The 24,742-nt window shown below is 51.1% G+C and overlaps 1 protein-coding gene across 1 annotated transcript in view; it reads left to right on the top strand.

The window, feature by feature from the left end:
* The window catches only part of LOC141162660 (ATP-binding cassette sub-family B member 10, mitochondrial-like), a 34,928-nt gene extending 14,571 nt beyond the window's left edge, over positions 1–20,357 (top strand). The window contains exons 2-13 of the mRNA XM_073648996.1: positions 3,758–3,958; positions 5,582–5,784; positions 6,431–6,565; positions 8,476–8,622; positions 8,744–8,879; positions 9,099–9,194; positions 11,223–11,432; positions 11,696–11,775; positions 16,649–16,829; positions 17,268–17,311; positions 17,595–17,629; positions 19,821–20,357. Coding sequence (XP_073505097.1) covers positions 3,758–3,958; positions 5,582–5,784; positions 6,431–6,565; positions 8,476–8,622; positions 8,744–8,879; positions 9,099–9,194; positions 11,223–11,432; positions 11,696–11,775; positions 16,649–16,829; positions 17,268–17,311; positions 17,595–17,629; positions 19,821–20,079 — 1,727 coding nt within the window. The 3' untranslated portion in view covers positions 20,080–20,357. The remainder of the gene's footprint in view (positions 1–3,757; positions 3,959–5,581; positions 5,785–6,430; positions 6,566–8,475; positions 8,623–8,743; positions 8,880–9,098; positions 9,195–11,222; positions 11,433–11,695; positions 11,776–16,648; positions 16,830–17,267; positions 17,312–17,594; positions 17,630–19,820) is intronic.
* The last annotated feature ends 4,385 nt before the right edge of the window (positions 20,358–24,742 follow it).

Below are 24,742 nucleotides of genomic sequence, written 5' to 3'. Positions count from 1 at the left end.
CCAGGATCTTGCTGGGCTCTTGTTCCTGGGGCCTGGGGTGCCCCGGTCTCCCTCTCTGGGCTGGCGGTGAACAGTCTCGGGGTTGGAGCAGGTGGATGTATTCTTCCTCACCCTTCCCGATCTCCTCACTCCTGGGCCGGTTGTTGAGGCTCCTTCTCCCCCGCCGGCATAGACCGGGGGATAGGAGGCTGGGAAGCCATGCCGGCCTCCCAGTAGGCCTGCCTCTCCCTGGGGAGAAGAGAGGCAGACGACGACCCTCCTCCTGGAAGTGCTTGAGCTCAGGAGGCAGGTGCTACTCTCAGCGCCACTCCTCCTGTCCTGTGTGTATACACTGCACAGTATCACTCCTCCAGTCCTGTATATATACACTGCACAGTACCACTCCTCCTGTCCTGTATACATACACTGCACATTACCACTCCTCCTGTCCTGTATATATATACTGCACAGTACCACTCCTCCTGTATATATATACTGCACAGTACCACTCCTCCTGTATATATACACTGCACAGTACCACTCCTCCTGTATATATACACTGCACAGGACCACTCCTCCTGTATATATACACTGCACAGTACCACTCCTCCTGTCCTGTATATATACACTGCACAGTACCACTCCTCCTGCCCTGTATATATACACTGCACAGTACCACTCCTCCTGCCCTGTATATATACACTGCACAGTTCCTCTCCTCACTGATTCTCCCCTTTCTTCGCCCTCACTGTCCCTTTTTATGGCTCTTCCTTTCATGGTTGTGGGAATAAGACCCTACTATTCATACAGAACGATCATGGATGACATTTAGTAGCATGGGTGAAGAGGGGCAGACCTTGTGTTGTGTGTCCCAAAGTGTAAAATTCTAACAAAATACAAAAATATGGAAAATAGAACCAAAATAATAAGCAATGAGGTAATAATCACCAAAAAATAGGACAAATGCTAAATAAATATGTCATATACTCAACATAAACCAGACAGCGTAATAATACACTCTGGACCTCATCTTCACCCGCCTCTGTTCCCTATCTAACCTCTCCAACTCGCCTCTCCCACTGTCTGACCACAACCTACTCACATTCTCTTCCCTCTCCTCTCCTGGTCCACAATCCCCACCCCACAAACCTGCACACCCTCAAACACCTCGACCTACACTCACTCTCCAACCCTGGCACACCAGCCTGAATAAAGAACTGATACGGGCTTCCAGGGTTGCTGAACGGGGATGGAAAAAGGTCCTACTCCAAAGAGCACTTCATCGCATTGAAACAGTCCCTCGCTACTTTCAAGTCCACAGTCACTGCAGCAAAACAAACCTACTTCTCATCTCTCATATCCTCCCTGTCACACAACCCTAAACAGCTATTTAGTAATTTCAATTCTCTCTTCTGTCCCCCAGCTACCCCTCCCTCCCCACTCATCTCAGCTGAAGACTTTGCCTCATTCTTCAAGAATATAAAAAAGATATAAATGATTTATGTGGCTCTAATGATTTATATATCGTGCATATACAACATGTATTACTATTATCAGTGTCTCGTATATGTGGCATATATGACTTATATTTATATCATTTTTTGCATGTATCCTATTTTTTTATTATTATTATTACCTCATTGATTATTATTTTGGTTCTATTTTCCATATTTTTGTGTTTTGTTAGAATTTTACACTTTGGGAGACACAACACAGGATGTGCCCCTCTTCACCCTTGCCATTATATGTCATCCATGACATCCAGGGTCTTGTTCCCCTGTCTGTGTCCAGTTGTATGGGATTTACACTCTTTAATATTAGTTGTGCCCCCTTTTTCTGTGCGGCTTCTTTTCTTTTTGTCTAGTATTTGACTGTGCATTTAGTTCTGGATCTGGAGATAAGGCTCTGCTGGCAGCAGCTCTTTGTTCCTCCCTGATATCTTCAGCTTTGAAAGAGTTGCAGGAAAATTTTTTTTCTCAGCCGCGTTCACACCCAGTTATGTGATGAAATCAGCAATACCAAGAAGACCCCTCCTTGCCTGGTGTCCCCCGCCGATCATCGTTCCTCTTAGTATGCAGGCACCACCTATCTTCCGGCCTGCACATAGACATCAGGTCTGGAGCACTGGCGATGACTTTCATGAAGGATCGATCACTGTCCATCTAAATATGGTCAGCAATTGACTCCATTATCCCTGATTGTGTTCTAAAGTCATCATTCATCCACCCTGTAATCTGGGGGAGAGCTGCTGACCATGGGGTTCAAAATGTTGGGTTTCTGTCCTTGGAGTAGAGGATCCTTGCATACAGGGCCGCCATCAAGGCATTACTGCCCTTACTGCTGTATGGGGCCCGGTGAAGTCACGTCAAGTGAGGCGCGACATCAGTGATGCGGTCCCCGCGGTGGATGCTGGGCTGTGGGCGGGGATACACCGCACGTCACACCCAGCATCCACCTCGCGCTTTCCCAATGAATGAGGAGAGGGAAAGCTGGGTGTGACGAACGGTGTAACCTCGCCCACAGCCCATCACTCACCATGGAGCGCAGCACTTAGTCATGCCCGGCTGCAGCCGGAACTTGACGTGACATCAGCGGATGTCAGATCCCCGGGGATCACGTGATGCCTGTGAGCGGCCAGTGATAGCGTCGCTTACAGGCCAGAAGGACAAAGAGAGGTATTTACAAAAATGCTTATCTGAAGAGGGTATATACATTGGGTGGACATTTGGGCCATAGTAAAAAGTACTGGACATCTTCTTTAAAGATCAGTGTTGTAGTATTCGATCACTATGTGGTGGTAACATGCGATCTGGTCATGGTGTGGCGGTATTTATTCCTTGTATGTGGTAATATTCAGTCACTATGTGGTGGTAATATGTGGTCTAGTCATGGTGTGGCGGTATTCTTTGTATGTGGTATTATTCGGTCACTATGTAGTGGTAATATCTGGCCCAGCCATGGTGTAACGGTATTTGTCTCTTGTATGTGATATTATTGGTCATTTTAAAACATTTATATGACACATTCGCTTAAAGAAAAATAAAGAAAAATATACCTAAAAAGAGTACTGGAGATTATAAGAAATGTTTAATAGGTTAGAGTAGAGTAGGGCCCGGCCACGAAAGTCTATTTGTCGTGGTGGTAGCGGCTTAAAAAATCTTTCAGCCAAAACAAAAGCTGCTGTCTATGTGATCTGGTGTTTGATGGGAACTGTTAATATGCAATTGGTGAGGAGTCGGACGTGGTGCAGACAGCAGAGTTTTTCCAAGAGTGGGCGGTGGGACTGTGGAAGGTTCGAGGGGTGGAGGCAGAGTCTCAAGTCGGCCCTAAAATTTTGCCAGTATGGGGCCCTGAAATTCCTGGTGGCAGCCCTGCCTGCATAGGTAAATTTGTCGAAAAGGTTTACAGCAATGAACGTTGTACAATCTACATAGACGAGACGATCCCCCGATAGCCACAGTCCCCAATGTACAATGTAAAGATAATCCCAATAGCAACAGTCCCCAATGTAAAGATGATCCCAATAGCAACAGTCCATAATGTAAAGATGATCCCAATAGCAACAGTCCCCAATGTAAAGATGATCCCCCGTTAACGACGGTTCCCAATGTACAATGTAAAGACGATCTCCCGATGGCAACAGTTCCCAGCGTAAAGACGATCTCCCGATGGCGAGACGATCCCATATGGAGAGTCCCCAATGACGATACGATTCCCTGATAACTAGAGGTGTCTGTGCTCTCTAGTGCTAATCCCATTCTCTGTCTTTCTCTTGCAGCCGCGTTCGGCTTCCTCACCGTCTCCAGCGTCATTACCATGTCGGCTCCATTTTTCCTGGGTAAAGTGATCGATGTGATCTACTCAAATCCTGCTCATGACCTGACGTCCAGCCTTACATCACTGTGTGCCTTACTGAGCGGGGTGTTCCTGTTAGGAGCAGCGGCCAACGGCATCCGCGTCTACCTCATGCAAACCTCAGGTATGAAGTACAGCCCAAGTATATGACCATACGATGATACAGCGCTCCGTATATGACCATATGATGATAGAGCGCCCAGTATATGACTGTGAAGACTCGGGGTCTTCCGTGGGCGTAACACTACTCAGACAAAACAGGGTGAAGGTAAAACAGTGTGGCAATACTTTATTGAACCACCAAACGGACAATAAACACATAGAACAAATACCCAAGATGGTAGAACATTACACAGTCCTCACCCTTCCGCCCTTCCGCTGGCCCGCCTGAGATAGAACAGCTGCAACTTTGGGGACTTCCAGGCCCAACTACCTCAACTAGTGGCCCTCTGATTCTGACTTACCCCCACAGAGAGAGGGTAGCGGCAAGCTTACGAAGCTAGCAGTCCATCGAGGTACAAGGCCTGGTGACACGAGGGTTCCACCCTGACCTCTCCAAGAGTTTCCATGGGACCAGATGACCGGCTGGTCCCAATCTGGCTTCTCTGGTGACCGGAGGGTCCCACCTGGCAACCCCAACATATCCATGGGGCCAGGTGACTTCATCTTCCCAACCTGGTCTCCCTAAATGTATCCAGGGACTCTCTGATGGTCAGTGGAGCAGATCTGTATCTTTTCAGTCAGGGCCATATACCCTTAGGCCAGAATCATGTAGAATCCAAGTCTGTGTCTCTTTAGGTAAAGCCATGATACCAAGCTGATGGTCTCAAGAGAGTCTGATCTTTGATTCTCCCTGTAAAGTCTCTTTCCAATTTCTGTTTCAAGTCTGACTGCTACAGAAGCACATGTCCCTTAAAATAGTTACAGTTGTCCTTTCAAGTACACATTCACAGGTAAGAGGTTAGGGAGGGCATTACAGCGCTCAGGTCTCATTGTTTGTGCATTTAATTAATTTACGTAGTTTGTTTTCCTGTTTTGCGAGTCAACAAGCCACAGGCTCCACAGAATGGTTAATCAACATATTTAGCAAGCATTGATTGTTCCACAGACCAATAAAAGACAACAATCAGGGTTATACAAATAATCGTATGTCCTTCTTGACCAGCCACAGAGATACACTATTATCTTTGTGTTGACTTGTAAATGTATGTGTATTTCTCTTGGCTTAACAAATCTAATCGTCTGGCTGATTTAAGATTATAAGCTGTATCGTCACAATGACCATACGATGATACAGCGCTCAGTATATGACCATACGATGATACCCTGGCCAACTTTATCCTCCACATTGCATTGTCTCCTGGTGGGGCACAAGGAGGTTCGGGCCCCCTGCCGGCTGTACACTGCATCTGGGACCTTCTCTTGTATGCCCGGGGTCCGGCCAGTTACTGTGTCCAATTTGATCCCCAGCAAGGTCTCCGGTTACAGCTATAACCAGGACTGGATACAGTGAACGATCCCTCTAATATACAAGGCACTGTGTTTTAATAAAACTTTGAGATATTAACCAGTTGTGATCCACTGATCCTGAGATAAGCGGCTGCCTGGTTGTAGGTGATGGGGAGATCAGCGGTGATCGCCTTCATCCATGATCTGTGTAGGGCAGGTGCCGTAGATGGACATGACCGTTAATCATGTGATCATCATTGTTACATTGTCTCCATAAATGATACTTCTCTGCCCCCAGGACAGCGGATCGTCCGCGGACTGCGCTCCTCGCTCTTCTCCTCTCTTCTCCGGCAGGAGGTCGGCTTCTTTGACAAGACTCGTACCGGGGAGCTGATCAATCGATTGTCAGCAGACACTGTTTTGATTGGCAGATCGATCACAGAGAATCTGTCGGATGGACTGAGAGCCGTGGCGCAGGCGTCTGTCGGAGTGGGGATGATGGTAACGCTGAACTCACTGCATGTGTATAATTTACAGTATATATAATTACTGGTCACTGTAGACCTTCAGGTAACAAGGGGATAAGTCCAGGGATAGATGGACGGGGTCAGCGTTTACAGTCCTGGCCCAGAGCTTGAGATTACTATACTGATGATTGCCCCTAAATCAGCCATTTATCAATCTTATAACAGCAATGTCCTTTCCTGTAAAGCCTTTTTAATGCAAAGCAATAATGATAGCCATAGTGACCTTCAGTGAAATGTGCAATCAGCAGAAGACGACGATTTCAAGCACATTGTCCATTTTTTTAAAGAAAACAGTCTACTCTTATAATTCAATCAGTCTGACAGTGAGATCAGCTGCCTTGTCCTCGTTAACGCTTCCTTCTGAGCTTATAAGGTCACAGAAATGGCGTCATCAGGTTATTTTGTCTCAGGGCTGAAATTCATCCCAATCTAGAGTTAATAAAAAATCTTTGCTCCAAAAACTGAAGCAGCAAATTGTGAAAACCAAATTTTGTGTCAGTTTCAAAACTTTTGGCGTCAACTTTGCATCAACCCTCCCCTGTCCATCCTCGCACGTATACGGTCAGACAGATATTGTTCTTTTGTTGCTCAATATGATTTTCTTTTCCTCTTTTTCACAGTTTTTTGTCTCTCCACACTTGGCCATGTTTGTCCTGAGCATCGTCCCTCCGCTCGCTGTCGTCGCCGTGATTTATGGGAGATATCTACGTAAAGTTTCTATGCTGACCCAGGACTCGCTGGCTGCAGCCACTCAGGTAATCTCCTCTGTGGACGCGGCTCCACTGCTCACCTCAGACCAGTCCCACTAGTGATCTTCTGATAAAGGAGTTGTCTGGCGCCGCTCATGTCCTCATCAGCTGATGACGTAGTGTCGGCACGTTCCCGGCGGTGCAGCTGATGACGTAGTGTCGGCACGTTCCCGGCGGTGCAGCTGATGACGTAGTGTCGGCACATTCCCGGTGGTGCAGCTGATGACATAGTGTCGGCACGTTCCCGGTGGTGCAGCTGATGACGTAGTGTCGGCACGTTCCCGGTGGTGCAGCTGATGACGTAGTGTCGGCACGTTCCCGGCGGTGCAGCTGATGACATAGTGTCGGCACGTTCCCGGTGGTGCAGCTGATGACATAGTGTCGGCACGTTCCCGGCGGTGCAGCTGATAACGTAGTGTCGGCACGTTCCCGGTGGTGCAGCTGATGACAGAGTGTCGGCACGTTCCCGGTGGTGCAGCTGATGACGTAGTGTCGGCACGTTCCCGGCGGTGCAGCTGATGACACATCGTCAGCACGTTTCCGGTGGTGCAGCTGATGACATCACCACGTTCTCGGCGGTGCAGTTGATGACGAATCGTCAGCATGTTCCCGGCGGTGCAGCTGATGACATCACCACGTTCCCGGTGGGGCAGCTGATGACGAATCGTCAGCACGTTCCCGGCGGTGCAGCTGATGACGAATCGTCACCACGTTCCCGGCGGTGCAGCTGATGACGTAGGGTCGTCGGCACGTTCCCGGCGGTGCAGCTGATGACGTAGGGTCGTCGGCACGTTCCCGGCGGTGCAGCTGATGGCGTAGCGTCGTCGGCACATTCTCGGCGGTTCAGTGTATTAAAAAAACACTGTGTATATTGTCATCACTATTCGTAATCAGGACCTAACGTAGGGTTAGAAAAAATATCTAAAAGTATCTAATAGCTCTGCCCCTGAATGACTGGAGTAAGAGGCGCCGATTCAGGGGCGGCGCACATTTCTGTCGCCATTTATGACCCTTAAGTCACATGAATGGTCACACGTTTTTGGGTGTGTTCGGCAGCGCCCCGTCCCCTTTTTTTCTCCCCCCACTTCCCATAAATTATGTGAGATATCAAACCGCTGTAAGGCAGCAACTCTGGAAACCGCTCGGTGAATCGGAGCCCCAACATTTATTATAATGTTACGTTTGTTTTTAGGGAACACTTTCTTACATTTTGGGTAGTTTCCCCGGCACGTGTCTGCCTCTCTTCTCATAAAATTCTAAGTGAGAGGAGAAGCAGGGAGCTGTGGGAGAGCAGAGCGCAGCCTTTGTCTTCTGCCACTGCCTATGCAGAGCGCTGCAGCCGATGCAAAATCATGTGACTGCTGCGCTTTGCATAGAAAGTATTGCCCCAGTAGAATTTGGTGCATCGGGTATTTGCTTCTATGCCATCACCTCCTACACTACAGCACGGCACATACCCACAAGCATGCACGCTCCATCATGCATGCGCCCTAGACGTCATCGCCTCCCCCTTTCTTGGTGACCCGTGTGCTGTCCTTTTATCGCTGCCCCTTTCTTGGTGACCCGTGTGCTGTCCTTTTATCTCTGCCCCTTTCTTGGTGACCCGTGTGCTCTCCTTTTATCGTTCCCCCTTTCTTGGTGACCGGTGTGCTGTCCTTTTATCGCTCCCCCTTTCTTGGTGACCCATGTGCTGTCCTTTTTTCGCTACCCCTTTCTTGGTGACAAGTGTGCTGTCCTTTTATCGCTCTTCCTTTTTTGTTGACCCGTGTGTTGTCCTTTTATCGCTCCCCCTTTCTTGGTGACCCGTGTGTTGTCCTTTTATCGCTGCCCCTTTCTTGGTGAGCCATGTGCTGACCTTTCATCTGTGACCCTAGTTTTTGCTCCATCTCCTGTAATCTTTTCTCTGGTGTCCTCAGCTCTCGGAGGAGCGTATTGGGAACATCCGGACGGTGCGAGCCTTTGGGAAGGAGATGCTGGAGATGGAGAAATATGATGGTAAAGTGGACTACGTGCTGGACCTGGCTTATAAGGAGGCCTTTGCTCGGGCCGGATTCTTTGGCCTTGTGAGTAGTGGTGACCTGATGTCCACGTTGCGTGCCGTTTTCTGACCCATGACTGTGACCTTTTTGATCTTCCTCTTCCTTACTCTGAGATCTTTTCTATCCCTTTTCTTCTATTCTGCAGACCGGCCTGTCGGGGAACCTGATTGTGTTGGCGGTGTTGTATAAAGGCGGCCTTCTGACCGGGGCGGCGCACATGACGGTGGGCGAGCTGTCCTCCTTCCTGATGTACGCCTTCTGGGTGGGGATCAGCATTGGAGGTACTCACAATATTGGGCATTACCCCTTTCGTTCGGCGTCTCTCTGCTCTCAGGGTCCTGGTCGTCCTCGGAGACTTCATATTTGAGGAGCGCAGTGTTAATCTCCATCATTAGACCGTTCTTCCTGGAGATTAATCTCTCACCCGTAGATGGTCAGATGTCTCCAGCAGGCGTAATTACCTAGACATCCTGTATTTATGGCCGCACTTTGCCTTCCAGGGCTCAGCTCTTTCTATTCGGAGCTGATGAAGGGATTCGGGGCCGGATCTCGTATCTGGGAACTGCTGGACCGGAAACCTCTGATGCCTTTTAATGGTGAGAGCAAAGTACAGAGGATAAGATGGAGACGTTAATGTGGCGGCCGTGTGTGTGAGGAGCAGGAGGACCACGCAGATCTGAATCTGTGCAGATGAGGGACGGACCCTCAGATCTCACTAGGGATGGATGACTTGTGATTAATGCTGATCTGTCTCCAAATTTCATAATACAACTTGCATCATTTACTGTGAAAACTCTTGGCAGAATGGCTGTATAGCTCTTTATGGAAGTTTAACTAGATCTCTGCACCCCTGGCCTGAGTGACAGCCCCTCAGTGTCCCTCCTCCCTGCTGCTGAATCTCTGCACCACTGGCCTGAGTGACAGCCCCTCAGTGTCCCTCCTCCCTGCTGCTGAATCTCTGCACCACTGGCCTGAGTGACAGCCCCTCAGTGTCCCTCCTCCCTGCTGCTGAATCTCTGGCCTGAGTGACAGCCCCTCAGTGTCTCTCCTCCCTGCTTATGAATCTCTGCATACCTAGCCTGAATGACAGCTTCTCAGTGTCCCTCCTCACTGCTGATGAATCTCTGCACCCTTGGCCTGAGTGACAGCTCCTCAGTGTCCCTCCTCTCTGCTGATGAATCTCTGCACACCTAGCCTGAGTGACAGCTCCTCAGTGTCCCTCCTCCCTGCTGCTAAATGTCTGCACCCCTGGCCTGAGTGACAGCTCCTCAGTGTCCCTCCTCCCTGCTGCTAAATGTCTGCACCCCTGGCCTGAGTGACAGCTCCTCAGTGTCCCTCCTCCCTGCTGCTAAATGTCTGCACCCCTGGCCTGAGTGACAGCCCCTCAGTGTCCCTCCTCCCTGCTGCTGAATCTTTGCACCCCTACCCTGAGTAACAGCCCCTCAGTGTCCCTCCTCCCTGCTGCTGAATCTCCACCCATCTAGCCGGAGTGACAGCTCCTCATTGTCCCTCCTCCCTGCTGTTAAATCTCTGCACCCCTGGCCTGAGTGACAGCCCCTCAATGTCTCTCCTCCCTGCTGATGAATCTCTGCACCCCTGGCCTGAGTGACAGCCCCTCAATGTCCCTCCTCCCTGCTGATGAATCTCTGCACCCCTGGCCTGAGTGACAGCCCCTCAGTGTCCCTCCTCCCTGCTGTTAAATCTCTGCACCCCTGGCCTGAATGACAGCTCCTCAGTGTCCCTCCTCCCTGCTGATGAATCTCTGCACACGTAGCCTGAGTGACAGCTCCTCAGTGTCCCTCCTCCCTGCTGATGAATCTCTTCACACCTAGCCTGAGTGACAGCTTCTCAGTGTCCCTCCTCCCTGCTGATGAATCTCTGCACACCTAGCCTGAGTGACAGCTCCTCAGTGTCCCTCCTCCCTGCTGATGAATCTCTGCATACCTAACCTGAGTGACAGCTCCTCAGTGTCCCTCCTCCCTGCTGCTAAATCTCTGCACCCCTGGCCTGAGTGACAGCTCCTCAGCGTCCCTCCTCCCTGCTGCTTAATCTCCACCTACCTAACCATGAGTGACGGCTCAATTTTATCCTTCCCTACTGTTGCTAAATCTCCACATCTCTGTCCTAAGTGACAGCTCCTCAATGTCCCTCCTCCCTGCAATTGCTGCTGAGATCTTGTGCTGCTCAGTACAAGCTGCAGCTGTCAGTGAGGCTGGTTGGGTGGATATTGAATAGCGGTCAGTCAGACTGGGCCGGCAGAGAATACATCAGACTCGTGACTTCTCCCATTCTCCGCTCGTCTTCATATCTGGATTTTACAACCATTCTAATGTGGATTTTCACATAAGTACAGCAGCCTCATCAGGTCCAGGTCATCAGGTAATGTTTGCTGTCCAGTCTGTGTTGCAAAAACGATGGTGCGTGATGGTGAATAATGGTCGATCGTGATGGTGGGGGATGATGGCGATGATGGAGGGATGAAGATCCTCCATGAGTCGGATGTCATTGAGGATGATGATGGATGATCCTGGAGTGATGGAAGATGATGGCTGTATGATGATGACTGGTTGATGATGACCGATGTCTGATAATCCTGGTGTTGGGTCGTGTTTCTCTTATTTCAGAGGGATTGGTTATTCCACCAGAAAAGTTTAGAGGCGCCCTGGAGTTCCGTGATGTCTCCTTCGTGTACCCCAGCCGGCCCGACGCTCCTATCTTCCAAGGACTGAACCTCTCTGTGCCGTCCGGGTCTGTGATGGCCGTGGTGGGACCAAGTGGTTCGGGAAAATCCACTCTGGTTTCGCTGCTCCTGAGGCTGTATGATCCCAGTACAGGTAAGATGTGGGACACGTCTCGGATCAGGTCCTGCTGGGACTGGTAATGGTCCCTCCAGGACTGCACATGTACTAACTGACTGCAAGGCTGACAGGACTGGATGGCTGGATAGTGCCGGGGTGAGCAGTCAGTAGGTGGTCTAGTTGCGTGATTCCCACCATTCAGGGATGGCCGCACTGCCCGGTATATCCGTCTTCTCCAGCTGTACGATCAGCGTGGCCTTACTGTAATCAGTGATCTTATCCACCATCTGTTTTACCAGGATCCATCCACATTGATGACCACAACATGCAAAACCTCAACCCACTCTGGTTACGGTCGAAGATCGGCACCGTCAGTCAGGTAACCGACCACCCTATATTATGTTGACTCTCCTCAAAGATGGTCCTTTCTATGAATCTCTATATGTCACTCCAAGAACAGAAGTAAAGTATGGAAATGCTGACAAGACTGATGACAACCCACCCAAACAAAGCTGAATCACCACTGACCTAACGCCGAAAGATGAGCGAAAGGATTCATAACAAATAAAATCTGTTACAAATTTCTCCAAAAATTTAGATTCAAAAGAATTCCATGACTGGTTAAGGTCCTGTAGCTGTGTAAAACTGGCTAGGTCCTGTAGCTTTGTGTGATTGGCTAGGTCCTGTAGCTGTGTGTGACTGACTAGGTCCTGTAGCTGTGTGTGACTGGCTAGGTCCTGTAGCTTTTTGTGATTGGCTAGGTCCCGTAGCTGTGTGTGACTGGCTAGGTCCCGTAGCTTTGTGTGATTGGCTAAGTCCCATAGCTGTGTGTGACTTTCTAGGTCATGTAGCTGTGTGTGACTTGCTAGGTCCCGTAGCTCTGTGTGACTGGCTAGTTCCTGTAGCTGTGTGTGACTGGCTAGTTCCTGTAGCTGTGTGGGACTGGCTAGTTCCTGTAGCTGTGTGGGACTGGCTAGTTCCTGTAGCTGTGTGGGACTGGCTAGTTCCTGTAGCTGTGTGGGACTGGCTAGTTCCCGTAGCTGTGTGGGACTGGCTAGTTCCCGTAGCTGTGTGGGACTGGCTAGTTCCCGTAGCTGTGTGGGACTGGCTAGTTCCCGTAGCTGTGTGGGACTGGCTAGTTCCCGTAGCTGTGTGGGACTGGCTAGTTCCCGTAGCTGTGTGGGACTGGCTAGTTCCCGTAGCTGTGTGGGACTGGCTAGTTCCCGTAGCTGTGTGGGACTGGCTAGTTCCCGTAGCTGTGTGGGACTGGCTAGTTCCCGTAGCTGTGTGGGACTGGCTAGTTCCCGTAGCTGTGTGGGACTGGCTAGTTCCCGTAGCTGTGTGGGACTGGCTAGTTCCCGTAGCTGTGTGGGACTGGCTAGTTCCCGTAGCTGTGTGGGACTGGCTAGTTCCCGTAGCTGTGTGGGACTGGCTAGATCCCGTAGCTGTGTGGGACTGGCTAGATCCCGTAGCTGTGTGGGACTGGCTAGATCCCGTAGCTGTGTGGGACTGGCTAGGTCCCTTAGCTGTGTAGGACTGGCTTGGTCCCGTAGCTGTGTGGGACTGGCTAGGTCCCGTAGCTGTGTGGGACTGGCTAGATCCCTTAGCTGTGTGGGACTGGCTTGGTCCCGTAGCTGTGTGGGACTGGCTAGGTCCCGTAGCTGTGTGGGACTGGCTAGGTCCCGTAGCTGTGTGGGACTGGCTAGGTCCCGTAGCTGTGTGGGACTGGCTAGGTCCCGTAGCTGTGTGGGACTGGCTAGGTCCCGTAGCTGTGTGGGACTGGCTAGGTCCCGTAGCTGTGTGGGGCTGGCTAGGTCCCGTAGCTGTGTGGGGCTGGCTAGGTCCCGTAGCTGTGTGGGGCTGGCTAGGTCCCGTAGCTGTGTGGGGCTGGCTAGGTCCCGTAGCTGTGTGGGGCTGGCTAGGTCCCGTAGCTGTGTGGGACTGGCTAGGTCCCGTAGCTGTGTGGGACTGGCTAGGTCCCGTAGCTGTGTGGGACTGGCTAGGTCCCGTAGCTGTGTGGGGCTGGCTAGGTCCCGTAGCTGTGTGGGGCTGGCTAGGTCCCGTAGCTGTGTGGGGCTGGCTAGGTCCCGTAGCTGTGTGGGGCTGGCTAGGTCCCGTAGCTGTGTGGGGCTGGCTAGGTCCCGTAGCTGTGTGGGGCTGGCTAGGTCCCGTAGCTGTGTGGGGCTGGCTAGGTCCCGTAGCTGTGTGGGACTGGCTAGGTCCCGTAGCTGTGTTGGGGCTGGCTAGGTCCCGTAGCTGTGTGGGGCTGGCTAGGTCCCGTAGCTGTGTGGGACTGGCTAGGTCCCGTAGCTGTGTGGGACTGGCTAGGTCCCGTAGCTGTGTGGGACTGGCTAGGTCCCGTAGCTGTGTGGGACTGGCTAGGTCCCGTAGCTGTGTGGGACTGGCTAGGTCCCGTAGCTGTGTGGGACTGGCTAGGTCCCGTAGCTGTGTGGGACTGGCTAGGTCCCGTAGCTGTGTGGGACTGGCTAGGTCCCGTAGCTGTGTGGGGCTGGCTAGGTCCCGTAGCTGTGTGGGGCTGGCTAGGTCCCGTAGCTGTGTGGGGCTGGCTAGGTCCCGTAGCTGTGTGGGGCTGGCTAGGTCCCGTAGCTGTGTGGGGCTGGCTAGGTCCCGTAGCTTTGTGTGATTGGCTAGGTCCCTTAGCTGTGTGTGACTGGCTAGGTCCCGTAGCTTTGTGTGATTGGCTAAGTCCCATAGCTGTGTGTGACTTTCTAGGTCATGTAGCTGTGTGTGACTTGCTAGGTCCCGTAGCTGTGAGTCACTGGCTAGTTCCCGTAGCTGTGTGGGACTGGCTAGTTCCCGTAGCTGTGTGGGACTGGCTAGTTCCCGTAGCTGTGTGGGACTGGCTAGTTCCTGTAGCTGTGTGGGACTGGCTTGTTCCTGTAGCTGTGTGGGACTGGCTAGTTCCTGTAGCTGTGTGGGACTGGCTAGTTCCTGTAGCTGTGTGGGACTGGCTAGTTCCTGTAGCTGTGTGGGACTGGCTAGTTCCTGTAGCTGTGTGGGACTGGCTAGTTCCTGTAGCTGTGTGGGACTGGCTAGTTCCTGTAGCTGTGTGGGACTGGCTAGTTCCCGTAGCTGTGTGGGACTGGCTAGTTCCCGTAGCTGTGTGGGACTGGCTAGGTCCCGTAGCTGTGTGGGACTGGCTAGATCCCGTAGCTGTGTGGGACTGGCTAGGTCCCGTAGCTGTGTGGGACTGGCTAGGTCCCGTAGCTGTGTGGGACTGGCTAGGTCCCGTAGCTGTGTGGGACTGGCTAGGTCCCGTAGCTGTGTGGGACTGGCTAGGTCCCGTAGCTGTGTGGGACTGGCTAGGTCCCGTAGCTGTGTGGGACTGGCTAGGTCCCGTAGCTGTGTGGGACTGGCTAGGTCCCGTAGCTGTGTGGGACTGGCTAGGTCCCGTAGCTGTGTGGGACTGGCTAGGTCCCGTAGCTGTGTGGGACTGGCTAGGTCCCGTAGCTGTGTGGGACTGGCTAGGTCCCGTAGCTGTGTGGGACTGGCTAGGTCCCGTAGCTGTGTGGGACTGGCTAGGTCCCGTAGCTGTGTGGGACTGGCTAGGTCCCGTAGCTGTGTGGGACTGGCTAGGTCCCGTAGCTGTGTGGGACTGGCTAGGTCCCGTAGCTGTGTGGGGCTGGCTAGGTCCCGTAGCTGTGTGGGGCTGGCTAGGTCCCGTAGCTGTGTGGGGCTGGCTAGGTCCCGTAGCTGTGTGGGGCTGGCTAGGTCCCGTAGCTGTGTGGGGCTGGCTAGGTCCCGTAGTTGTGCATAACTGGCTAGGTCCCGTAGCTTTGTGTGATTGGCTAGGTCCCGTAGCTTTGTGTGATTGGCTAGGTCCCTTAGCTGTGTGTGACTGGCTAGGTCCCGTAGCTTTGTGTGATTGGCTAAGTCCCATAGCTGTGTGTGACTTTCTAGGTCATGTAGCTGTGTGTGACTTGCTAGGTCCCGTAGCTGTGAGTCACTGGCTAGTTCCCGTAGCTGTGTGGGACTGGCTAGTTCCCGTAGCTGTGTGGGACTGGCTAGTTCCCGTAGCTGTGTGGGACTGGCTAGTTCCTGTAGCTGTGTGGGACTGGCTTGTTCCTGTAGCTGTGTGGGACTGGCTAGTTCCTGTAGCTGTGTGGGACTGGCTAGTTCCCGTAGCTGTGTGGGACTGGCTAGTTCCCGTAGCTGTGTGGGACTGGCTAGTTCCCGTAGCTGTGTGGGACTGGCTAGTTCCCGTAGCTGTGTGGGACTGGCTAGGTCCCGTAGCTGTGTGGGACTGGCTAGGTCCCGTAGCTGTGTGGGACTGGCTAGGTCCCGTAGCTGTGTGGGACTGGCTAGGTCCCGTAGCTGTGTGGGACTGGCTAGGTCCCGTAGCTGTGTGGGACTGGCTAGGTCCCGTAGCTGTGTGGGACTGGCTAGGTCCCGTAGCTGTGTGGGACTGGCTAGGTCCCGTAGCTGTGTGGGACTGGCTAGGTCCCGTAGCTGTGTGGGACTGGCTAGGTCCCGTAGCTGTGTGGGACTGGCTAGGTCCCGTAGCTGTGTGGGACTGGCTAGGTCCCGTAGCTGTGTGGGACTGGCTAGGTCCCGTAGCTGTGTGGGACTGGCTAGGTCCCGTAGCTGTGTGGGACTGGCTAGGTCCCGTAGCTGTGTGGGACTGGCTAGGTCCCGTAGCTGTGTGGGACTGGCTAGGTCCCGTAGCTGTGTGGGACTGGCTAGGTCCCGTAGCTGTGTGGGACTGGCTTGGTCCCGTAGCTGTGTGGGACTGGCTTGGTCCCGTAGCTGTGTGGGACTGGCTAGGTCCCGTAGCTGTGTGGGACTGGCTAGGTCCCGTAGCTGTGTGGGACTGGCTAGGTCCCGTAGCTGTGTGGGACTGGCTAGGTCCCGTAGCTGTGTGGGACTGGCTAGGTCCCGTAGCTGTGTGGGACTGGCTAGGTCCCGTAGCTGTGCGGGACTGGCTAGGTCCCGTAGCTGTGCGGGACTGGCTAGGTCCCGTAGCTGTGCGGGACTGGCTAGGTCCCGTAGCTGTGCGGGACTGGCTAGGTCCCGTAGCTGTGCGGGACTGGCTAGGTCCCGTAGCTGTGCGGGACTGGCTAGGTCCCGTAGCTGTGCGGGACTGGCTAGGTCCCGTAGCTGTGCGGGACTGGCTAGGTCCTGAACCCGTGTGGGGCCGGCTAGGTCTTCGCACTATATTACAACTTGTGACTTTCTCAGCTCACATTGAAGTTTTCTCTGAATCGTCGCCTTCCCCTTTCTCTTGACTGCAGGAACCAGTGTTGTTCTCCTGCTCAATCTCGGAGAACATCGCCTACGGGGCAGAAGACCCCTCCACAGTCACCCAAGAGCAGATCCGGAGGGTGGCCGAGGTCGCCAACACAATGGGATTCATTGAAAGTTTTCCAGAAGGGTTTAACACTGTGGTCGGGGAGAAGGGCGCCCTCCTGTCAGGTACGGCCGACTCCAGCTCTACCAGGAACCGACCAGCATTGATTGACTCGTACCCAGAGCGTCCGGGGAGGACGCCTTCTCTTATTCGGAGGTCCGGGTTCTCCAGGGAGATTTTTTTATTCCTGATCCTCCGTCGAGCGGTTCGCGGAATCCTCGGGGGCGTGTCTTCAGGCTGTTTTGCATAACTTTACCCGTAAGCCACACCCGCAAAAAATTTAGTAATAAATAAAAAAAATCTTCAATCTCTATAACCGTATTGAAGATCATAAAAAAAATAACACTGTGGCAATCTCGAGAGCTGCGGGAATAAAAGAAGAGCAACAACTGGGCACTTTAATTTGGGGAGCGTTGCCCCTTTAAAAACAATTGCAGAGAAATTTTTCCCCTTTTTTACCGTCATCCATTGAGATAAATTACTCGTCTATTTTTTTTCTGTAGGTGGACAGAAACAAAGAATCGCCATCGCCCGGGCGTTACTGAAGGTGAGTCTCCCGACGACGACTCAGTGGAGCTGAGCCGCAATACCAGTCACATCCAGTGGTCGGGAAGGGGCGCTGCAGCCATGTCTGCAAAGTGTATGAGAGTAAAAGGAAGGCTCGGCTCTTAACAGAAACAGCGCCCCTCCTGTGTGAGGTTGCGCCTGGTATTGCGGTCCATCTCGTTCGCTCTATTATCAGACAGCTACATAATAATACTTAGTATCTAATGCTTCACATTCAGGCGTCTGAGCTGATACATTTGTTTAATATTTTTTCTCTTCTTCAGAACCCACGAATCCTTCTCCTGGATGAAGCAACAAGGTACGTTTTGATGTTGACGCAGTCCTGCGCGCAGCTTCCATCATTCCTGGTCTTCTACCAGTTAAGGGATAATGCCGCGGACATTTTTTTTTATCTCTACCCGGCCCTCGCTGTGATCCCTGCCCACAGTACTGGACTCGCTTCACGGCAGTACAGCGGAGTAATAGCTGAGCCACATCATGGCAGTACAGCGGAGTAATAGCTGAGCCGCATAGTAGCAGTACAGCAGAGTAATAGCTGAGCCGGATCGTAGCAGTACAGCAGAGTAATAGCTGAGCCGGATCGTAGCTGTTCAGCAGAGTAATAGCTGAGCCGGATCGCAGCAGTACAGCAGAGTAATAGCTGAGCCGCATCGCAGCAGTACAGCAGAGTAATAGCTGAGCCGGATCGTAGCAGTACAGCAGAGTAATAGCTGAGCCGCATCGCAGCAGTACAGCAGAGTAATAGCTGAGCCGGATCGCAGCAGTACAGCAGAGTAATAGCTGAGCCGCATCGCAGCAGTACAGCAGAGTAATAGCTGAGCCGCATCGCAGCAGTACAGCAGAGTAATAGCTGAGCCGCATCGCTGCTGTACAGCAGAGTAATAGCTGAGCCGCATCGCTGCTGTACAGCAGAGTAATAGCTGAGCCGCATCGCAGCAGTACAGCAGAGTAATAGCTGAGCCGCATCGCAGCAGTACAGCAGAGTAATAGCTGAGCCGCATCGTTGCTGTACAGCAGAGTAATAGCTGAGCCGCATCGCTGCTGTACAGCAGAGTAATAGCTGAGCCGCATCGCTGCTGTACAGCAGAGTAATAGCTGAGCCGCATCGCAGCAGTACAGCAGAGTAATAGCTGAGCCGCATCGCTGCTGTACAGCAGAGTAATAGCTGAGCCGCATCGCTGCTGTACAGCAGAGTAATAGCTGAGCCGCATCGCAGCAGTACAGCAGAGTAATAGCTGAGCCGCATCGCGGCTGTACAGCAGAGTAATAACTGAGCCGCATCGCGGCTGTACAGAGTAATAGCTGAGCCGCATCGCGGCTGTACAGCAGAGTAATAGCTGAGCCGCATCGCTGCTATACAGCAGAGTAATAGCTGAGCCGGATTGCAGCAGTACAGCAGAGTAATAGCTGAGCTGCATCGCTGCTGTACAGCAGAGTAATAGCTGAGCCGCATCGCAGCAGTACAGCAGAGTAATAGCTGAGCCTCATCGCAGCAGTACAGCAGAGCAATAGCTGAGGCTCATCGCAGCAGTACGGCATAGTAATAGCTGAGCCACATCGCAGCAGTACAGCAGAGTAATAGCTGAGCCTCATCGCAGCAGTACAGCAGAGCAATAGCTGAGGCTCATCGCAGCAGTACGGCATAGTAATAGCTGAGCCGCATCGCAGCAGTACAGCAGAGTAATAGCTGAGCCTCATCGCAGCAGTACGGCATAGTAATAGCTGAGCCGCATCGCTGCTGTACAGCAGAGTAATAGCTGAGCCGCATCGCTGCTGTACAGCAGAGTAATAGCTGAGCCGGATTGCAGCAGTACAGCAGAGTAATAGCTGAGCTGCATCGCTGCTGTACAGCAGAGTAATAGCTGAGCCGGATTGCAGCAGTACAGCAGAGTAATAGCTGAGGCTCATCGCAGCAGTACGGCATAGTAATAGCTGAGCCGCATCGCAGCAGTACAGCAGAGTAATAGCTGAGCCTCATCGCAGCAGTACGGCATAGTAATAGCTGAGCCGCATCGCTGCTGTACAGCAGAGTAATAGCTGAGCCGCATCGCTGCTGTACAGCAGAGTAATAGCTGAGCCGGATTGCAGCAGTACAGCAGAGTAATAGCTGAGCTGCATCGCTGCTGTACAGCAGAGTAATAGCTGAGCCGGATTGCAGCAGTACAGCAGAGCAATAGCTGAGCCGCATCGCTGCTGTACAGCAGAGTAATAGCTGAGCCGGATTGCAGCAGTACAGCAGAGTAATAGCTGAGCCTCATCGCAGCAGTACAGCAGAGCAATAGCTGAGGCTCATCGCAGCAGTACGGCATAGTAATAGCTGAGCCGCCTTGTGGCTGTACAGCAGAGCAGTAGCTGGGCCGCCTCACGGCAGTACAGCAGAGTAATAATTGAGCCGCCCCACGCCTGTCAGGCAGAGTCGACACTGTGCTGCCCATATTTTTCTCCTCTGTGATTCGGTATCTTCCCTCTCTCCTTTTCTTTCCGCCCAGCGCTCTGGATGCAGAGAACGAGTCTCTTGTTCAGGAGGCGCTGGACCGTCTGATGGAGGGACGCACGGTTCTCATTATCGCCCATCGGCTGTCCACCATCCAGAACGCAGACGCGGTGGCCGTTCTGGACCAGGGGAGAGTGTTGGAGTGCGGGAAACACGCGCAACTTCTACAGAACCCAAACGGACTGTTCAGTAAACTCATGGAGAAGCAGTCCAGCCTCCTGCGCAGTAAAGATTCCGCCCAGAGCGCCCCCTGATGGCCGCTGGCTGCTTTTATAGTATTATTTTTTTTTGTTATTTATATATGAGATGTATTTTTCAAGTTTTTTCATAATTTTTTAATTTTTTTAACCACGATTTTTTTTAAGCACTGGTAAAAGGTGACGTCCCTCTGGGTGGTCTCTGTGATGCTGCTGTCTCTGACGTTCCAGCCACGACTCAAATGTCGATGGAGAAATCTACCGGAACATGAAATAAATGTTATATTATTACAGAAAAATATGGAAAAATTATTAAAAACGTATTTTTGAAAACATTTACTGGATCCTCATTTTTTTTTTTTTCTTTTCATTGTTTCGCTTAAATGACAGAAAATAAAAAAATGTGCATCAATGTAGCCAGACAAGTTCAGGGGGCTATGGCTGCACCCCCAGGTGGTGGATCGTGATGCATCTCACCAGTTAGGGGGATGATATATCGCCTGCAGAAGAAGTGGGGCGCCCGGGGGGGCAGTGTTCAGAGGAGAGATAATTATTGCATAAAGTTGGTTAAAGTTTCAATTTTTGGAGAATTCTGGGGGCCTCCAGTCGCTCAACACTTCCCCGCAGGGTCAGATGTGCCCATATTCCTGCTGGACCCCTGACCTCATTATCTACATCCCCCAATGATGGAGGCCGTCTATCGCCTCCTTCATAAGAATGCTAACCCTTCCACAGTCCTCACCGTGCCCGCCGGCAGCGATGTCCAGGTGGGCGCAGTGGCTCCTCACCAGCTTATTCCGCAGCATATGATCGGCAACAAGTTGGGCTCGAATTGACGCTACAAGTTCTCCCGGCCCGCGCAGACCATCCCGAGGACTTCACATCTGCTACAAGGTCCTGACTGATATTTTGCCTCCATCTATATACCACTTTCCTAGGTTCCTTCACTCCCCAGTTATGCCCAATGACCCTAATGGTCACACAATTGATTGACAACCCCTCCTCCTAGCCCTGTGCCCGCAGCATTGCCCCAATCCGGCAGTAGCGACCCTGCCTGCTGTGACCCCCCCGCTCTGCTGCAGCTGTCCCCCTTCTCCCCGGTAAGCTAGCGCGTAAAATCGGACTATAAGACACACCATCATATTTTCCTCCCCAAAATTTGGGGTGCGTCTTCTGGTCCTGTGCGTCTTATAGTCCGCAAAATACGGTACTTTTCTCTTCTGTATAAATATCACCACATAGCCCTTTGTTTCCTCTTTGTACACACTCCCATGTCTGCTCTCCATCAGATAACCTACTTCAATCAATTGTTCACAGCCGGGGGTCATAGAACACAAATGTCAAAATGGAGTGTTAGCTCTTTTTTTTTAATTTATAATGCAGTCATGCTTCTACGCTCAATATGAGGATGACACCCGGTAAATTGGGATTTTGAGTAGAGCTGAGCGAATCAATTTTCATGCAAGTCGAATTTGCGTCGAATTTTATGATATTCGCTGGTAAATTTGTGCATATCGCAAGAAAAAAAGTATCCAGCTCCTTTTTACACATTGCAAAAGATTGCATCAGTTACGGAAAGCTGACACGACAAATGGCTGCACAGGTTTCCCGATGAATACCTTGCGCTATGGTATAGGTGTGACTGTCATAGCCTGTGTAAAAGCCGGGGTGAGGAATGCAACAGCCATTTTAGGGTTTTACAGCCTAGAGCGAGAGAGGCGCACAGCTCAAAATCAGACATAGTCACAAGGGGGGTATCACATTTTCTTCCCGTCTTACATACCTTTTAGATCCTTTCTATTTAAATTTTATTTGCAGTGAATAAATTAGTCACATATCCCCAATACTGCCTAGTTTTCTAATGCAAACACAGCTTTATTAATGTCCAAGTGACATCAAACCATTTGACTAGGGGAAAACAATGAACAGGTTGTATAACAGGACACTGCAGTATCAGACTTGCTAGCTACTTAAATTGTAAAAACTGTCCAAAAATTATCCCTCATTGAGGACAGATAATTATTATATATTTTTTTTCTATAGTGGAGACATATTCCACAGCTCTTTACAATTCAGGGTGGACACGTACATACAATATCAGACATTACTGAGTAACAGGTAATTCAGCAATTGACAAGAGAAGTGAAGGTCCTGCTACAATGTATGAGGAAAGAGGGAGCCACAATAGGTAAAAATAAAGTGCTTGTCAAGTAAGGTCCAGCCATCAATATAAATATGTAATATATATATTATATATATATATATATATATATATATATATATATAAAGATACCTACCTTGTTGGTGTATATACACAAACGGTGCAAATGAAAGCAGCTCCAGTTTCATTGCTAAATGAAGAAAAAGCTTTTTTCGCACGGCGTCCAAAAATTATTTCTTTATTTAGGAAATAGAAACAGATGTACTCAGTTGTTTTGAAGAAATATTGGATTCTCAACTAGTAATGAAAAATCTATCCCTACTTTATGATAGGTAACAGGTTCTCTTCTCAAAAGAAGTCAACAATTACAAAGGTGTTTTATCAAACCTTCCAAAAATTATCCCTTTTTTTTTTTTTTTTTTTTTATAAAAGAGAGCACGCTAGCTGTTTTCAAGGTGAAGAAGTAATGGCTTGTTGTCAACAAGTCTTTAAAAAAAAAAAATAGGCCTTTTTTGTGAACTTTTTATTCTTTGTGCCCTCAAGGGAATATGCTTCACATCAGCAGTACAGTTTATCACTAAAAAGCTAGAGTGTTAAGCCAAGAGATGTAGGGCTGGCTGGGCTGTTCAATGGCGGTGACAGAAGCCGCACAGTATATTGTGAACGCTTGATTCAGTTTGATAAATGTAGGGTTTTCCACGCTTGAAGAAGTAAATCTTGGGTGTGACAGCCACCTGCTGCGCTGAACACCATCTCTGACTGTACCTTGGAGTCTTGGCATGACGGTATGCCCATAGCAAACTGGGTGAGTTCTTGTCACTGGTCCAATCTGCTGACGTCGGCTCATTTCATCAGTTACGAGTCAGATCTTGGTTCTCCCTCGGATATCACTAACTGGTGATCAATGGATGTTGGATGATGATTATCATTGGTGCTCTTTGGATGATGATGGGCGATGCATAGATCAAGGATGATAGCTGGTATGTGATTAAAGTAGCTCTGTCCCCAGATTTCACTATGTCAACTGCCTGCATTCATAAATGGATATCTTAGACCTGATCTGACTGATGTACTTACTGTGAAAATGGATAAATAATTTTTTATTAAAATATAACTGTCTCCTCCCACCTCCCCTGACTGATAGCTCCTAAGTGCCGTTTCCCCTGCTGCAGAGTCTCCATCCATTCGGTCTAGCCTGATTATCCCTCCTCCATGCTGCTGCAGAGTCTCCATCCATCCGGTCTAGCCTGATTATCCCTCCTCCATGCTGCTGCAGAGTCTCTATCCATCCGGTCTGGCCTGATTATCCCTCCTCGATGCTGCTGCAGAGTCTCCATCCATCCTGTCTGGCCTGATTATCCCTCCTCCATGCTGCTGCAGAGTCTCCATCCATCCAGTCTAGCCTGATTATCCCTCCTCCATGCTGCTGCAGAGTCTCCATCCATCCTGTGTGGCCTGATTATCCCTCCTCCATGCTGCTGCAGCGTTTCCATCCATCCAGTCTTGCCTGATTATCCCTCCTCCATGCTGCTGCAGGGTTTCCATCCATCCAGTCTTGCCTGATTATCCCATCTCCATGCTGCTGCAGAGTCTCCATCCATCGTGTCTAGCCTGATTATCCCTCCTCCATGCTGCTGCAGAGTCTCCATCCATCCGTTCCAGCCTGATTATCCCTCCTCCATGCTGCTGCAGAGTCTCCATCCATCCAGTCTAGCCTGATTATCCCTCCTCCATGCTGCGGCAGAGTCTCCATCCATCCGGTCCAGCCTGATTATCCCTCCTCCATGCTGCTGCAGAGTTTCCATCCATCTGGTCTAGCCTGATTATTCCTCCCCCATGCTGCTGCAGAGTCTCCATCCATCCTGTCCAGCCTGATTATCCCTCCTCCATGCTGCTGCAGAGTCTCCATCCATCCGGTCTAACCTGATTATCCCTCCTTCATGCTGCAGCAGAGTCTCCATCCATCCTGTCCAGCCTGATTATCCCTCCTCCATGCCGCTGCAGAGTCTCCATCCATCCTGTCTAGCCTGATTATCCCTCCTCCATGCTGCTGCAGAGTCTCCATCCATCCGGTCTGGCCTGATTATCAATCCTCCATGCTGCTGCAGAGTCTCCATCCATCCGGTCTAGCCTGATTATCCCTCCTCCATGCTGCTGCAGAGTCTCCATCCATCCGGTCTAGCCTGATTATCCCTCCTCCATGCTGCTGCAGAGTCTCTATCCATCCGGTCTAGCCTCATTATCCCTCCTCCATGCTGCTGCAGAGTCTCCATCCATCCGGTCTAGCCTGATTATCCCTCCTCCATGCTGCTGCAGAGTCTCTATCCATCCGGTCTAGCCTCATTATCCCTCCTCCATGCTGCTGCAGAGTCTCTATCCATCCGGTCTAGCCTGATTATCCCATCTCCATGCTGCTGCAGAGTCTCCATCCATCCGGTCTAGCCTGATTATCCCTCCTCCATGCTGCTGTAGAGTCTCCATCCATCCGGTCTAGCCTGATTATCCCTCCTCCATGCTGCTGCAGAGTCTCCATCCATCCGGTCTAGCCTCATTATCCCT

Source organism: Phyllobates terribilis, unplaced genomic scaffold (assembly GCF_046119375.1).
Source record: "Phyllobates terribilis strain yellow unplaced genomic scaffold, ASM4611937v1 Scaffold_9__5_contigs__length_417890890, whole genome shotgun sequence".
Taxonomy (NCBI): Eukaryota; Metazoa; Chordata; class Amphibia; order Anura; family Dendrobatidae; genus Phyllobates; species Phyllobates terribilis.
Note: the sequence above shows the minus strand (reverse complement) of the source record. Positions and strands in the feature narration are given on the sequence as shown.